This window comes from Neomonachus schauinslandi, chromosome 6, assembly GCF_002201575.2.
Source record: "Neomonachus schauinslandi chromosome 6, ASM220157v2, whole genome shotgun sequence".
NCBI classification, from domain to species: Eukaryota; Metazoa; Chordata; class Mammalia; order Carnivora; family Phocidae; genus Neomonachus; species Neomonachus schauinslandi.
The window spans coordinates 63293917-63311080 of NC_058408.1; the positions used below are offsets into that span (position 1 = coordinate 63293917).

At 44.8% G+C, this 17164-nt stretch overlaps 1 protein-coding gene across 2 annotated transcripts in view; it reads left to right on the plus strand.

Moving 5' to 3' along the window:
- The first annotated feature begins 1350 nt into the window (after positions 1–1350).
- The window catches only part of DESI2 (desumoylating isopeptidase 2), a 46425-nt gene continuing 30611 nt past the window's right edge, over positions 1351–17164 (plus strand). The window contains exon 1 of one of the 2 annotated variants that reach the window (XM_021682834.2): positions 1351–1622. In XM_021682834.2, coding sequence (XP_021538509.1) covers positions 1581–1622 — 42 coding nt within the window. In that variant the 5' untranslated portion in view covers positions 1351–1580. Of the gene's footprint in view, positions 1623–2100; positions 2266–17164 lie in introns of those variants that run through there. The other variant, XM_021682835.2, reaches the window with a different exon arrangement.

Genomic DNA, 17164 nt, shown 5'->3' on the forward strand with positions numbered 1-17164 from the left:
TAAGAGTCTATTTATAATGGCCACAACTCCAGTTTATCCCGATGTCTACCTGGTACCATAGATGTCTAAAACGCATTTCTAACTGAACATGACCAAACCACAACTCTTGATCTCCCTCCTCCCAACTGTTCTTCCCAAGTCTCACATCTTATAAATGGCACTACCACCCAAAGAATCTCCTAAGCCAAAAATCTAGAAATTACCGTTGAATGCTTTCTCCCTAACAAACTCAACACCAACTCATTAGCAAGTTCCTGTAGGCTCCACTTGCAAAATATTACAAATAGAATTTTCTCAGGGTTCCCCACTTCCCCCAACATCCAAGCCACCTTTTGGCACGCGCTGCGTAAGAGCTTCCTAATTGCCTGAATGTTAGCTTTGCTGTTCCCTTTTGATAGGATATTTATCCAGACGGATATTCGCCATTCAAATCTCAGTTTAAACCAAACCTCGTCACCAACACCTTCCAGCTGCAGCTAATCTAAGATTACTGTCAATCACTTCATCCTATTTTGATTCTCTGCACAGCACATATCACCCATATTTGTCCTTCCTCCTCTTGTTCACGGTATTCCCCAGGGCCTGCAACACTGCGGGGCATATGGCAGGTACACGACAAATATTTGTTGAATAAGTGGAAAAGCAACTACTGTGTCCTAGGGTTATGCTAATCTGTGAGTACCGCACACTCTTCCCATGTCGGCAAGATAGTCTCATACAACGAAAGATTTTATATTGAGTACTAACTGGATGCATGTTGTGCCCCTCTCCCCACAGCTACCTGCCTTCCTCGGTTTCCCCACCGCTCCACGCGCAAAAAAAAAAAAAAGCAAGGAGGGTTTGGAAAACAGGGTCATCATTATGATCTTTTGCCACATTCCGCTGGCTTCAACGGGCTCAACGCGACAAAAACCAACAGTAGCAGCACCGACAAAGAAGGGTTGAAGGTAGAGGACTTCACGGGCCGCCAAGGGCGGACCGCAGAGGACCGGCGCGGATCCCAAGCACTGCATGCTGGGAGCTGTAGTCTCCCGGGGAGGCCTGCTGCTGTAAAGAGCGGGGCCCCCGCGGCATGCTGGGAGCCGTAGTCGTGGAGATTCGGCTCCTGCGCTTCGAGCGGCGAACAGGGGAGTCCTCACTGCATGCCGGGAACTGTAGTCTTTCTGGGACTCCGCTCCTCCAGCGTGGAGAGGCGCCATTTTAGGTCCCGAGGTGCGGCCGCGCGGAGCCAGAGCGCAGGCGGGCTCTGCCCCCGCGCCGGGCCGGCCCCGCCCCGGGGCTCCTGGCGCCCGCCCCCCTCCCCGCTCAGGCCCCGCCTTTCCCCACGTGTCCGCTGCCGAGGGGAGGCGCCTGAGCCGGAGCGGGCCCGCCACCGGTCCGGCCCCGTCGGCGCAGAGGGTCCTGTCGGCGGCGCCCGGGAGCGGCTCGGCTCCCCGATGCTCCCGCGCCGGCTGCCGCGGGCCGGGCTGTGCGCTTAGTGCCCGGCTCTGGCCCGCTGAAGTGCCCGAGGGGGTGGGAGCGGCCTCGGCCCCGCGGAGACGGAGCGGCTGGAGGACGAGGCGGCGGCCGCGGGGAGGAGGATGGGGGCTAACCAGTTAGTGGTGCTCAACGTGTACGACATGGTGAGTGCGGCCCAGGCCGGCAGCCTCCGGACGCTCGGCGCGGGGCTCGGACCCCGGCCCCCAGCCCCTGCGCTTCCTGCCTCGCGCCTCCGCCTCCAGCTTAGTCGTCGGGGTGGGGGAGGGGAGAAGGAGGCTGTTTGAATCCTCGCGCACGTCGGCGGGCGGGCAGCGCTGCCAGGTCCGCCCGAGGGCTCTGGCCCGGGCTCGGGGCGGCTGGAGCCTCGGTAGTGCCCCCTGCGCGGCCCGGAGCTCGCGCCGGGCCCGACACCTCGGCGGCCGAGCGGCGTCCTTTGGGCGAAGCTCCCGTCGCGGGTCCGACCGCCCACTCCCGCCCCCCGGACTCCCGGCCGCCAGGTCCCCGAGCGCCGGTTCTCCCCGCTCTGCCGCTTCTCCCAGCCGCACACCTCTTCCTGCCCGAGTCTTCAGAAACTCCCAAGCCCTTCCAAGTCCCGAAAGTCACAGCTGTCGGTGCCTGTGCTAGAATCTCGTCCAAGGTGAACGGGAGCCAGCACCCCTTTGCCTCCAAGGCAACCTCATTAACGTGAACGAGGCTCCAGTTTAGTAAACCCAGCTGAGTTCCCTGGAGATCCTGGTGGGGCTCCTCTGCTAGCCTCTGAAGACCACTTTCCAGGTGATGCAACAGGTATCTGACGTGACCACAGGAGAGGGAAGGGGAGAACTTGTTTATGAGGTCATCTAACTTTGGAGTACTGCAAGCACACAGAACCGAGTCCGAGGATTGATCTGCCGTATAATTGCAATTGAAGTCCCCGGTAGAGGATTAGCGTTGCAGTTAAGATGCGTGCTTGGGTTTGTTTGCTTTCCGTTGATGTGTTTTGTTTTGTGAAGGAGTTACCTCTGCCTTCGATGTGTGAGATCTCTTGGCAGATGAAGAAATCCTCCTCATTATTTTTGCTGGCTTAAAGATGCAGAAGAGCTGAAACGCCAGATGTCAGGAGTCATGGTTCTCACTCGCAGATCTAAACTTTTTATTCCCTGGCATTGTGTTTACATTTCTAAATTTACAGTGTAACTTCTTGGGTAGAAAGGAACTCCCGTGCCCTAATCTGGGAATTATATCAGGATGAGATAGAGACTGCCCGCCCGGGACTTGAGGTGAGGTCTCAGTTGAGTTAAGTCGGGGTTTGGAGGTGGAAGGAGATGGATTAACATACTGAAGAAAGTGAAACACGGAGAAAAAATTAGAGTAGAACTGAAGGGCCTAGGAAAACAGGGCACTTGGTAAGGTCTTTGGCCTGTGTCACTGGTTAGAAATCATTCTCTAGATGTCAACTTTTTATGATACTGGATACCTTTATTGTTCAAGACTTTTTATTGCCTTTTTACTGTTTCATTGCCCACCCCCACCCCAGTGATCTGCGTTTGGTTTTTTGTTTATTCATGAAGACAATTACAAAACATCTCACAGCATGTATTCTGCTTTTGAGAGCACAGTATGTTTTTTCTTCTGGATTATTAAACCCCTTTATAAATTAGGATTATGCAATGGCCAGAGGGTCGAAGACTAAAAGAAATCTGAAAGTAGAGGTAGAGAGAAGTTTGGCTTTTTAAATAAAAATGCCAGTGCATTCTTTGGCATATAATGGGCTTCCTTACACTTTAGGTACTCTATGAATCACAAAAATCATTGTTAATTGTGGTAACTGTAGGAAAAGCTAGAGGTGGTATTTAAACCAGTATATTTCAAAGGGAGGAGTATTCAGAAAGATGTTAAAAATATAAACTTGTTTAATAAAGATCTTATTCCTTACATCACTTTTGTAAAGTAGGTATTTACAGAGGAGGCAGGTAGAGAAAGGGGTAAATTAAACCTGCCCAGGTGACAAAAAATAGGATCTAGAATTTCTAGACTGCAGTCTGATTCATTATCTCCTCTACTGAATAATTTCTGTGTTTCTTATAAACTGCATCTTCCTAGCAGTAGGAGAAGGAGCATATGAATGTCTATCAGAACGGTTAATAGTTGAATTATTAGACTTCAGACAAACTTGCCCTTGCATGTTCTTTGAGGGCTCTCAGGCTGTGGCTGTTTCGTGTCACTAACTCAGCAACCTGCTGTTATTTCATTATGACCTTGTAGAAGTCACAAAAAATGAATGAGTTATCCTTTCTTCTTTGAGGAATTTAGAATATCATAGGGGAGGTACAACAGTAGTAACAATTCAAAACAAAGTAGCCTGATTTGGGTAATGGAATGACAGAAGAGGATGTAAAGGAGGAGACCACATGTGGTTGTAGGATCAGGGATTGCTGAGAGGTGCAGGGACCTCTGCAGGCAGAGAACAGTCTTCAGGAACAGTGTGGCAGGAGGAGAGCGCAGGTGGGACTGGGAAACATCAGCTGGTCCAGTATAACTCAAGTAGCCTGCATGAAAGAGACAAACGGAAAGTTTGATTAGAACTTTATTAGGTTGGGGCTGGGACAAGGGCGGGGGGGGGGGGGGCTGGTCTCTGAACCAGGGGGACCATCTCAAGTTTTCGTTGTTGGAAGCAGGGTGATCAGAGTTATGTTCTTGAATTAAGACCAGTGTGTTGAGGTACAAGATCGTATCTTTTATACTGCTTTTTCTCAAGTTGTATTGGTTTTGAAACAGTTTTGCTTGATGTCAAGGTCAAATCTCTTTTATCTTTGATCGTGCCGCTCGTGCATCATAGATGCCTTTGATGGGGATTGCTGTTGTCTGTACAGGCCTCATCTAGCAGAGTCCGTCCAGTCCAGACTCTGCAAACATCAAAATCAACCTTTGGTTTGCACTTGATAATCACTGTTTGTAGGGACCCCTTTCCATGCATCCTGTGTCTCTGTCTGGGAGACGGTCACCTGCTCCAGCTCAGACTGCAGTATTCCTGTTCCCTAGATGGGGAATTGCTGATCATTTCTGTTCTTCCATAACTGCCGCACGTAAGGGAGAAATCGTATCGGGGTCATCTGTATTAGCTTCTTCTCATGGAGGACAGCATAATCCTTAAAAGGTTACTTAATCTTACAAAGTGCTGCTAAATTATTGCTTGCTACCTTCTCAGTGATTATGTTCCTCTTTGTACTTGGGGGTAATCTACCACCAATAAAACATGTCCTGGGTTATTTCCGGGTCCTGGAATGAGGTTATTCACATATTCCTAGTTTACTGGCAGACGTCAAGCAGGTGATTCAGCTGAGTTTCAGGTGCTGGGACAGTCTCTGGTGTAGGCGCTCTCACACAAGGGCTTCATTTGCCAGAGACCCAGAGTTTGTGCCATTTCAGATCATCTTGGCTACTAATGAATTTTTATAAAATACAAATATGCAGTAGCACGATAGTATTTGTGGATTCATTCAATGAGCAGCTTTCTTCCTATTTTAAATAGTATCTTTACATCTTCAGAGCCTTAATAGAAAAAAACCACTAAGATTCTTCAAATAAGGAAGTTTGGGTCCAGACTTCTTTTGACCATCCTGCTTCAGTCCGAGTCCCCTAAGAGCATGTGAGGGCACACACGTGTGAGAGGACCCGACTTCGCACACTTCTGTGTATCTAATTCAGACTTCTTAAATGAGTTCCAGACGCATCTAAATATACTCTTCACCTAAATCAGCATGTCCAGGGACAGACTCTCTCCCTTCCCTTCTTTCCCCAGCTCAGACTTCGCCCTTTGCTCCACCGAACACTCCCCACCCCCACTCTTGGGTCATAATTTTGTCTTGATAACCTTCTGCTTAGTTTCCCAAGCTAGAAGGCTGGGAGTAAAACTACTGATTCTTCTTTATTAAAGCCCATCAGAGTCCAGTCACCAGGCCCTGTCTCTTGTCGTTTGGTTGATTCTGTCTGAAAGTAATAGCTTGACCATCAGTAGCTTAAGCTGGAGGGATACTTCTCTTGAGTCCAGAGATAAACAATCCCTGGGCTAGTTCAGCAGCTCAATGGGGGCTCATCAAGGACCGAGACTTTTCGTCCTTCCACTCTGCTGTCTGTCCCCACCCTGCTGACTTTTGTTCTGCTTTGTCCCCTCCTGGTTGTAAAATGACCATCCCGGCACCAAACAGAATCGTCCCCCAGCAGGATGTGAAGGAAGACAGAGGCAAGTAGGGCCTTTTTCTCCTTTTCATAGTTCTCCTTTTCATAGAAGAGGCTTTGCCAGAGCCACACTCCCGTCCCGAGGAGGGGTCGGGACTGGGCTCACCTGTAGCCGATGAAGCTGGGAGAGTGGCTGGCTGGCTTTCCCGGCCTGCGCCGTGAGCTGTGGTGGGGAAGGCAGGGAGTTGGAAATGGCAGTTAGCCGGGAGCCTGTGATGCCTGTCACATATTTTACCTTCTGCGTATTCCTTAAATTGGGTACCTTATGCTCATTTCCACTGTTGCTTCTCAAGTTCAGGTCCTCATTATCTCTGTTTGTATAATAGCCTTCTCCTGGTTTCAGTCTCTGGGCTTACTCCATTTGCATCCATCTCCCCCTCTGTCACCAAAGTAATCTCCAGACATGTGAATGATTGTGCCATTCCTCGGCTTCACGTTCACCTGCGGGAGAAAGGCTAATGCCCTTTATGATGTGACCCCTACCTGACTCTTAGAGGCCCACCTCATGCCGGTCCCCCGCTACTTACCACCCCAGCATACACACTTTATGCTCACACGGGGGATTGTTTAATTCTGTGAACAGGCTCTACTGTAGTAGCTCACGCCCCATATCTTTACTCATGCTGGTCTCACCTAGAAATGTCCTGTTCCAGCATTGATCAGCTGCCACCCCCTACCCCCCACCCCCGCACCTCCTGCCTATAGCTTAGCCCGTGGTCGTCAGACTTGAGTGAACTCCTGTGCCCTTGTTGTACTTTCTGCATACCTTACAATGCACGTGTTATAGTTCCGTGCTTCCCACTGGACCAGGTTCCTTGACAGCAGTGTCTAGAACAGGACCTGTCATGAGGATGTGTTCTATAAACATTTACCAAATGAATGGGAATTTAAGAGGCGGTTTTATTAGGAATGGTGCCAGTACTTAAAAATAGCACAAAAAGGTCTTCAGATATCTCTTCTCTTTGGGCCTGATACCTATTTCTGTATTTGTTCCCCTACTTTTACTTAGTATATTACTGGATTTTAGCTTTGGTTATTGTAACAGGATGATCAAATGAAGGGGGGAGGATCACGGGAAGGGGATAGGAAAAATATCAAAATATTCTTCTTTGACATAGTTTTTTAATTTTTTTAAACACTGTGGGCCTAGACTGAGGAAATGGTCTTAATCTGTTTATTTTGTGAAGTTGGATCTGCGTCAGTCCTTGAGAGGCCCTACTCGCCTCTGTCTTCCTTCACGCGCTGCTGGATGAGGACACTGTGTTTGATGCTGGGACAGTCATTTTACAACTCTAAGGGACAAATCAAGAACAAGTAGTCACTCCTTGGAAGATAATCTTTCTGAAAACATTGTCAGAACCTTAACATAGATTAACCAGTTAGTGGGAACTCATCTTCATGTCCTTGTACTTTAAGATTCTCTGCTGCTTCGGCCAGTGCCCTTCACTACTGGACAGAGAATCTGTGAGTCCATGAGTCTAGCTGAGAAAAGGACAGTCCTAAATCTGCCCTCCTACATTACCTGTGGCACTATCTTTTCTTTTTTCTCGTTTAGTATACATGAGAGAAGAATTCAGTCTCGCTATGTATTTGTTTTCTGTTGCTGCAATAACAAAATGCCAAAATTTAGCAGTTTAAAACAAGGCAGATTGAGGATCTCACACTTGTTTGGGTCACAAGTCCAGGTGAGCCAGGCTGGCCCCTCTGCTTCGAGTCTCACCAGGCTGAAATCCCTGATATCGCTGTCAGCCGGCCTCGGTGCGGGGGCAGACCTGTCCCCAGGCTCATCCAGATTCAGTGGCTTGTGGTTGTAGGGCCATGGTCCCATTCCTTGCTGGCTGTCAGCGGGGAGCCCTTCTCAGCTGCTTAAAGCCTCTTGCCTCCTGGGTCTTCAAACCAGCAGTGGTGCCTGGAGTCCCCCTCTCACCTCAGATGTCTCTGACCTCCCTTCTGCTGCATCTCTTCTACCTCCATCCAGAGAGACTTCTCTGCTTTTAATAGCTCATGTCATTAAAGAGGACCCATGAGGATATGCCAAGGTAATCTCCCTGTCTTCAAGTGTCTCTATCTTAAATTCTATCTAAACATCTGCAAAGACCCTTTACCATGATTCACAGTAACTTATTCACAAGTTCTGGAAACTAGGGTGTAGACACCTTACGGAGTCATTTTCCCTATCACACCATCTATGAAAGGTATTTTGTAAACCCAGATATACCTTTTAGCAGTCCTTTGACTTGGCATGGAATAAGTATTAACTCAGTAACTTCAAGTGAAAAATTTGAAATATTCAAAAAATAAAGCGTGGAGGGGTGCCTGGCTGGCTCAGCCAGAGGAGCGTGAGACTACTTGATCTCGGGGTCAGGAGTTCGAGCCCTGCATGGGGTGTAGGAATTACTTAAATAAATAAAATTTAAAAATAAAGCATGGAAACCTTTTATGAGTGGCTAATACTAAAGGTCCAAGCATGTTGGTGACTACAGGCCCTTCAAACTGTGGTGGTATATTATCCACTCTGACGTCACATCTGTGATAAAGTTAACAGAATAGAATTTAGTGAAACTTGTAAATTAAATAATATTAAATACCAAGGAGAGCCTACTATTTTAGGTGGATTCTTCCATTAAATAGATCTTTTAAAACAGGACATACATTTACTTTTCATTTGTTGACTGATTTTCTACACGATTATTTACATTCCAAAGCAGCAACATTGTTCAGGTGTCACCCAGTTGGTGAATAGAATGTAAAGGGAAGACGGCCAAAATAAATAATCTTAAACTGTTAGAAAGGCAGAAAAATAATAAAGGGAAATGAGATACATGAAAATAACTTTAAGTTTCAGTTAATCTGAAATGGATTTGGGTATATGACTGTGACCAGCCCCCCAAAACAATAACTTAAAAACTAATTGACCCCACATTATTTGAAATAAAAGTCTTTGCTCACTAAATTACAATGTCATCCTTGTCATAACACTAAATTCTTGCCCGTACAGAATTAGTGAGTCTCTTTACTGCACTATTTTAATTTATTATAATTTCACAGTATATCTTAGTATATGCCTGGGCCAGTTTCCTTTCATTCTTTTTCCCAAGGTTTTTTGTTTTGTTTTGTTTTGTTTTTTTTGGCTATTACTCATTTCCTTTTCTAGGCTCTCTGAAAAATTCCATACATTGTTTGTCACTTTGGTTTTTTTTTTTTAATTATTGTGTTAAAACATAGAAGTTACTGCCTTAACCATTTATGGCTGTATAGTTCAGTAGTGTATATTCAGTGTTGTGCAGCCAATCTCCAGGACATTTTCATCTTGCAAAACTAAAAACTCTGTATTCACTAAACCTCCTTCCCCTCTGCCCCCTAGTTACTGCCATTCTATTTTCTGTGTATGAATTTGGCTAGATACCTCGTAGAAGTGAAATCCGATAGTACTTGTCTCTTTTAACTGACTTATTTCCCTTTGCATAGTTTCTCCAAGGTTTATCCGTGTTCTAGCACATGTCAGAGGTCCCTTCCTTTTTACGGCTGAATAGTGTTTCACTGTATACATATGATACACCACATTTTGTTTATCCATTCATGTGACAGTGGACATCTGGGTTGCTCCCACCTTTTGGCGATTGGGAGTAATACTCCTGTGAGCATAAGTGTACAAATATCTATTCAGGTCCCTGCTTTCAGTTCTTTTGGATGTACACCCAGTAGTCTGTAAATTGTTGTTGCTTTAATTGGAATTACACTGGTTCTTGTGCAGTTTAAAGTAACTTGGGAAGAATTGGCATCTTTCCTATTTCCGTATTCTTTTCTTCCCCATGAAATGGGTTTGTTTTTTTGCTCTTTGAAATTTTTATCCAGAAAATGACAATAGTTAATATATGCAAATAGTTAAATAGGTTAATTCCAAGCCCATATATCTGAGCCATCTACTAACAGTAAATTTAAAAAGTAAGTAAAATATGATTCTAGGTCATTGCCCCATAAACATCTTTGCCACAGACATCTTTGCTGCAAACATTTTTACCGCAAAAGTAATTGACTGTAAGGCAATTTGCTATTTAAAAAATCACAAAAAAAACAAAAGAGGGACTTTCATTTGAAAGGATATAATCATGAAAAATGAATAACAAAATTAAAAGACTTAATTGTGAAATACAACATATTTGAATGCATTTAAAACACATGTGGACTCATGGCAGTATTGTGTAAACAACTGATTTGATTTTGTGGATTGTACCAGGCACTCGTCTTCGAAGTCTTTCATTTGTAGTAGTATACTTTCTTTTTTTTTTCTTTTTTCGGCCTGTTGATTCTTATTTAGCATCACAGTTTTGCTTCTTTCACTAAAGTTTCTTCCTCCATTAAGAGAGGTATCAGTTTCCAAATACCAGGATGCATATTTGGAACTGAGCTTTGCACTGCATTGTGCAAGCCTCCTACACTGCTGGGTTTTTTTCTTGGCATGTTGTCACATGTTCATTGACAGACATTCCAGAGTTCTATGGGAAGTGTGGAAGAAGTGCTAACGCTGTAATGCATTTGTGACTGAGCTTTGTTATCACTGTAACTACTGTGTTCTCATGTTCTAGAACAGTACAGTATGCAGTATGGCTTTACACTCTTTTATTTCACACTTTCAGTAGGTTCCATCACCGTATTTTTTATCAAGTCAATATATATAGTTGTTACAACCCACTGTTTTAAGACCGCCATGTCTACCTGTCAGTGTAGAGATCGCTAGCTAAGATTTATATAACATAAAAATAGGAGCTTTGTTAATAGAAAAATAACTGACAACTAGCCTCAGTATGTTAACCCTGCTGAGGGCCGTTGATTCGTCCTTGGAGAAATGAAGCCAGACTGTCATCCAGTTATTTTATCTTTAAGACAAAATTTTCTTACAGCCAACTGGTTATGCAGCAGAAATGTTTGTGGCAAAAATATCTATGGCCAGGATGCATATAGCAAAAATACCGGACATGAGTAAAAAATAATATGGTATATTAAGTGGCAGTACAGCTAAAGAGGAAAATGAAACAGGAGGGGTAGGAGAGTGTAGGTCAGGATGGTGTAGCGTAGTTTCTACTCCAGTTTTCAATAGAGTGGTCAAGAAAGGCCTCACCAAAGAAGGCATTCCTGAAAGGTGAAGTGGTACACCATGTGCCTATGTTGGGAGAGAATGTTCCAAGCAGAGGGTATGCAAGTACAAAGGATAAGTCAGGCCACATGCCTCCTAGTAAATGTAAGAAGCGAGAGAGGTTTTGAGGGGAATTTCTGATTGATGTTCTCAGGTTCATGAGGATCGTTGAAAATAGAGCAGGCGATACCAAAGAAGGAGCAGTCTGAGATGGGGATAGTTTCCACAAAGCTGAAGAGCAACATTGCCTAATTGAAAACTGAGGAGAAAATACTAAGATTTAGAAAATCTCTGAGAACTCTGAGTAGAAGGGTCAACATCAGTCTCCAAAAGGATCAAGTGCTAGGCAAAATTTCCTAAAAGTTAGGAACATTCGTGGAATTTGAGAAACAAAACAGGTGAATACAGGGGAAGGGAAGGGAAAATAAGATAAAGACGGGGAGACAAACAGTAAAAGACTCTTAACTCTAGGAAACAAACCGAGGGTTGCAGGGGGAGATGGGGTAGCTGGGTGATGGGCATAAAGGAGGGCACTTGATAGAATGAGCACTGGGTGTTATATGCAGCTGATAAATCACTAAACTCTACCCTGAAACTGGTAATACGCTGTACGTTAACTAAATTTGAATGTAAGTAAAAAAAATTTTTTTTAAAGACAAAAACGTTAGGAACCAAAGCCTGGTTTAACTTTTAAATGTTAAGGATAAAGTAGAAGGTCCTACAAATACACACAGGCAAAAAAGTTAATACAGGGGACAAAATCAAGCTAACTTCAGACTTCTTTTTCGTGACACCAAAGCCTAAATAAAATGGAGCATTATCTACAGAGTATTGAAAGGGAAAACATTTCTGTCTGAATGCTATGGCTTCTCAAGTTGTCACTTGTGCAAAAGGACGTAGAGAGTATCAGGCACCTTTTGGGGAGCTGAAAAATGACTCAGCCCTTAAGAATGGAGTGAGCAGGGTAAGAGAAAAGGCTATGGGCTCCACTTCTCATTTAGCAAAGCTGTCTCCTATTACATATATATATGGTTCCAATGCCACTGTCCAGAATTACTCTTCACAGAGAATGAACATGATGTTAAGAAGATTAAGTCTCAGATTATATTGACCAAATCTTGGGTGAGAGGGAGGAGGTAAGTCAGCAGATGCAGTTGGTTTGGATTGGTATTGGAAAATTGTTTGTATAAAGTTGTCATATAAACGTAAGTATTGTTGGGATAAAGTTGGATCTAGAGGGGAAACAGAGAACACAGTTCATACAATGTAAGAGAGAAAACAAAAAAAAATGTGGATGAAGACAAGTAGGACCAAATACAAAAATCATGAAATGACCTGTAAATAAATTAAATCCCTTGTTAAGTTTCTTAAGTATATTTAGGGTGTCTTTTGCCTTACAGAAATTTTAAATCACACATAGTCAAAACTGTTTTGTTTTATGACCTTTCTGGTTTCTGTCAGCCCTGGAAAGGTTTTCGCTGGCCTGAAATTATAGAAATAGTCTCCATGTTCATTCCCAAGTAGAAAGCCAATTATCCCAACACTGTTGATTGATTTATCCATGGTTCCCCATGCTAATTGGAGGCACATACCTCATTCATCCTATACTTAGTTATCGTGGATCTAGAAGTCTTCTTTCTTTCTTTTTTTTTTTTTTTAAGATTTTTTTATTTATTTGACAGAGACACAGCAAGAGAGGGAACACAAGCAGGGGGAGTGGGAGAGGGAGAAGCAGGCTTCCCGCCGAGCAGGGAGCCCAATGCAGGGCTCGATCCCAGCACCCTGAGATCATGACCTGAGCCCAAGGCAGACACTTAACGACTGAGCCACCCAGGCGCCCCTAGAAGTCTTATTTCTTGACTTTCTGGGCTAGTTATGTCCTTAGCTTCCTCTTCCCTCACCATTACCAGATGTTTAATTGCAGTATTCCAGTGTGTTTTGATACTGGTGATGGAAGTGTCTCTTACTCTCTTCTGGAATTTTATGTTTCTCACACGTCAATTTTTCAAAGAAAATTTAAAATCAGTTTGTCAAACTCACTGAAATTTTAAGTGCAATGACATTAAATTTATGAGTAATTTTGGGGGAGAATTGACAGATGTAGAATATCGAGTCTCCCCGTAATATAAGAACTAACTTTGAGTGATTACAACATGTGAGCCCTTGCCTCATATTATTATCCCATTTTAAGATGACGACACAGGCTTAGCTGAAGAACCTGCTCAGAATCACGCCGTAAGTGGTGGAGCACAGTCTTGAATGATGAGCTCTGACACTAAAGTCTGTGCCCTTAACCACCACATTATATTTCTCCTTCTCCCATCCCTGGAAAGTGCTGTTTCTCTATTAATTTGTTCTAATCTCATCCGCCCCCCCCCCCCAAACTAACTTCCACTCTGCTTTCTGGAACTCATGAGTGGGCAGGAGCAAAAAAAAAAAAAAAAATCCCTACATTTGTGATTATTTCTGTGATGGTTAATTTTATGTGTCAACTTGACTAGGCTAGTCCCCAGGTTTTAGTCAAACATTAGTCTAGATGTTGCTGCGAAGGCATTTTTCAGATGTGATTAAAATTTTTTTTAGTTTTTATTTAAATTCTAGTTAGTTAACATACAGTGTAATGTTGATTTCAGGAGAATTTAGTGATTCATCACTTACATACAACACCCAGTGCTCATCACAACAAATGCCCTCCTTAATCCCCAACACCCGTTTAGCCCATCCCTCATCCCCCCTCCAGCAACCCTCAGTTTGTTCTCTGTAGTTTGTCTTTTCATTTAAGTCAGTAGACTTTGAGTAAAGCAGATTATCTTCCATAATATGGGTGGGCCTCATCCAATCAGTTGAAGGCCTTAAGAGAAAATACTGAGGTCCCCTAAGGAGGAAGGAATTCGGCCTCCAGAGGAGCTGCCACATCGTCTCTTCCTGGGTCTACAGGCTACCAGCTGGCCCTGCCAACTTTACACTTGGCACCCCCCAAAGTCATGTGAGCTGGTGCCTTAAAATAATCACTCCCTTACTATACCCTCATCTGAGTTAGATTTTGTAGTCTACCGTTACAGTTGTTCCCTCTGGCAACCCTGGTTAAATTGAACTCTCCATCTACATCTCCGCAGCTGAGTGCGCCTAGAGAAAACCCCACAACCATACTAACTGATCTCACTTTAAAATCCTGACCTCAGACCCCAGGGGAACCCTACATGCTGTCTGGCAGCGCTTCCTGATTTCTCTGGCCAACTGACTTTCCCACTCTCCAAGACAACTACAGTATTTCCCACTCTCCGCTGATGACCTCACTGCGGAGGGGGAGATGAACCATGAGAGACTATGGACTCTGAGAAACAAACCGAGGGTTCTAGAGGGGAGGGGGTACGGGGATGGGTTAGCTTGGTGACGGGTGTTAAAGAGCACCCATCTTTATGTGCTTGAATGGAACACTGGGTGTTATATGCAAACAATGAATCATGGAACACTACATCAAAAGCTAATGATGTAATGTATGCTGATTAACATAACATAAAATTAAAAAAAAAAAAGGAGCCCTGCAGAGAACCTGCTTGTCCTCCCCTCACCACTGTCCAGGTGTGCCCCGCCCTGCCTCTTGGACGCGGAGTGGGAGTCGCCGTGTCCTTAACCTCCCGCTGTGTGCTGGATCCCAGCCCCGCACTGCCATGCAAGGACTTCTCGCCCAGAATTGTCCTTCCAGTTGGTATGCGAGTATGCTGTAGTAGCTGCCCGTTCTCCTTTTGAACTGAGGGGAATGAGTAGAGTTCCTTCAACATTCTCTCCACTGGCCTCCCACCATGACGTACCATGCTCTCAAGCCGGAGATTTGTGTCTTTTTATATATATATATTTATTTATTTATTTGAGAGAGAGTGAGAGCAAGAGAGATCACATAGGGAGAGGGAGAAGCAGACCCGCCACTGAGCAGGGAGCCCAATGTGGGGCTCGATCCCAGGAGCCTGGGATCATGACCTGAGCCGAAGGCAGATGCTTAACCAACCGACTGAGCCACCCAGGTGCCCAGTTTGTATCTTTTTAATCAACTTCTTTAGAAGTGTGTCACTTTCAAAAGGCTAACAAGCAAGCCGGAACAGTAGTATTTGAGGCCCCTTCATCCATTGCAGTTGCTGTTTTATGCGGGTATAAACAGTAATTTAGCAGCATACCTGTTGAAGTTCCTCACTCTACAGTGAGCTTGCTGGCAGAGACAGGGTCTTACTCCCAGAACTTGGTACATTGTAGTACTTTTAAAAGGTTTGTTGGGCTTACTGCAACAAACCTTTTTTGACGTTCCCCTAGGACTTGTCATCCTGAAATGGTTCCTTTCTCCACTGTGTCATCTCGTTCATGGCCGCCGCCCTCCTCGAGTGACCTGCTGCTCTGCTGTCCTGACGGACCTCCCCAGCCTGTCAGGTGGCATGTGAGAGCCCCAAACACCTGCACTGGTTCTGAACAGGAGTAGCGATGTGACAGAGTCACGCCTAAGGCAGGGACAGCCAGAAGCCGTGCATGATCCCCTCCCCGGTCAGGCCTGCCATCTGCCGTCTGGAATCTGTTACCATAAGTGGTGTATGCAGTTCTTTGTCTTCGTGGTGTAGACTGTAATCAATCAGACCACATGGATTTGCATCCCGCCTCCTGCTTTTTAGCTGTGTGTGACCTGGGAAAGTTTCTTGCTAAATGGAGAGTTTCATGCACTACATGAAATGGAACATTTCATGGAAATTGTAGTGTATCCAGTTCATAGGGTTATTGAACGGCTCTTAAGGTGACTTATGTGAAATGCATAGAATGGGACCTGGCCCGTGATAAGCCCTAGAAAGTGTTAGCTGTGTGTTAGTGTTGTTGTTTGCTGGATTATAGAAGCGAAATTAGCTCCCGTCTGTATCCTTTGTGCAGTTGCAACACCTAAGTAACCTGATCTGTGGAGTTTCCTCACTGGATCTCAAGGAGTGTTCTCCTTCAGGGAACAAAGTGCCGCCCAGACTGAGGCATTAAAAGCAGGCTGTTGTATGTTTGACATTCGCTCTAAAATCTCCATCATAGTATATGCATAACACTGGGGTTGATTATAGAAAGCCTTTTTTTTCCCCCTTGAGTGTTGGAGTTGACAGCTGGTCTTTAGCCTTTCAGCCAGATGAACTCAATGGAACTAATTTCTAAGTCTTTAAACATTTATGGAAATTGTGAAAATAAACAAGTCGGCCTGAGACTGGTTGTATACCATAGCGTAGTTCTGATTTCTAGCTCATTGTCCAGCAATAAGTTAAAGGAACCACCAGATAAAGAATTCTACACATTAGCTGTTTCCACCAGCTCTCAATATAATCTGTTGCGTGTACTCTCGTTTACTACTGAACAGTATAAAAAGAGTTGTCAGGGGGCGCCTGGGTGGCTCAGCTGGTTAAGCAGCTGCCTTCGGCTCAGGTCATGATCCTGGAGTCCTGGGATCGAGTCCCGCATCGGGCTCCCTGCTCGGCGGGGAGCCTGCTTCTCCTCTCCCTCTACTGCTCCCCCTGCTTGTGCTCTCTCTCTCTCTCTCTGTCAAATAAATAAAATCTTAAAAAAAAGAGTTGTCGGCTTGCAGTACAGTTGCAGTTCTCGTTTCCAAAAGGACCGTATCTTCTAGATTTTCCCTCTCCTTTCAGATGTGAAGGTCAGCTCCCAGAATAGGAGGTCTCTACATTACTAAATTAGCAACCGGGTGGGCACATTATATGGCATTTAGGCAAGAACTGGGTGACGACTATTGCTTTTTAGTAGAGTGGTACATGAGGGGTCACCATAACTTCACACTTCAGGAAAAATGATGACTTAATAGTCATGGTCTCCATCTTACTGTGAAGTTGGTCAGGATGCTTCAAGATCATGTAAAGAAAAGCAAGGGCATGTGAGACTATCTACTTGAGGTAGAGCCCTGTGGTAGGAAAGCCTTAGGTGGAGACTGTGAAACCCAAGCTCTCTCTGCACTTCAGCCCCTTGTCATGTGACCGTGGGCAAATGACTTGCCAGAATGTCCCTAAAGCGATTTACATATTTTACATGCACTCTTTTTTTTTTTTTTTAAGATTTTATTTATTTATTTGACAGAGACACAGTGAGAGAGGGAACACAAGCTGGGGGAGTGGGAGAGAGAGAAGCATGCTTCCCTCGGAGCAGGGAGCCCGATGTGGGGCTCCATCCCAGGACCCTGGGATCATGACCTGAGCTGAAGGCAGACGCTTAACGACGGAGCCACCAGGCGCCCCTTACATGCACTCTTGTCATTATGAAAGACAGCGTGAATGAAAGTACGTTGTAGGATAGCATTCAAAAAATGAGTTTTTA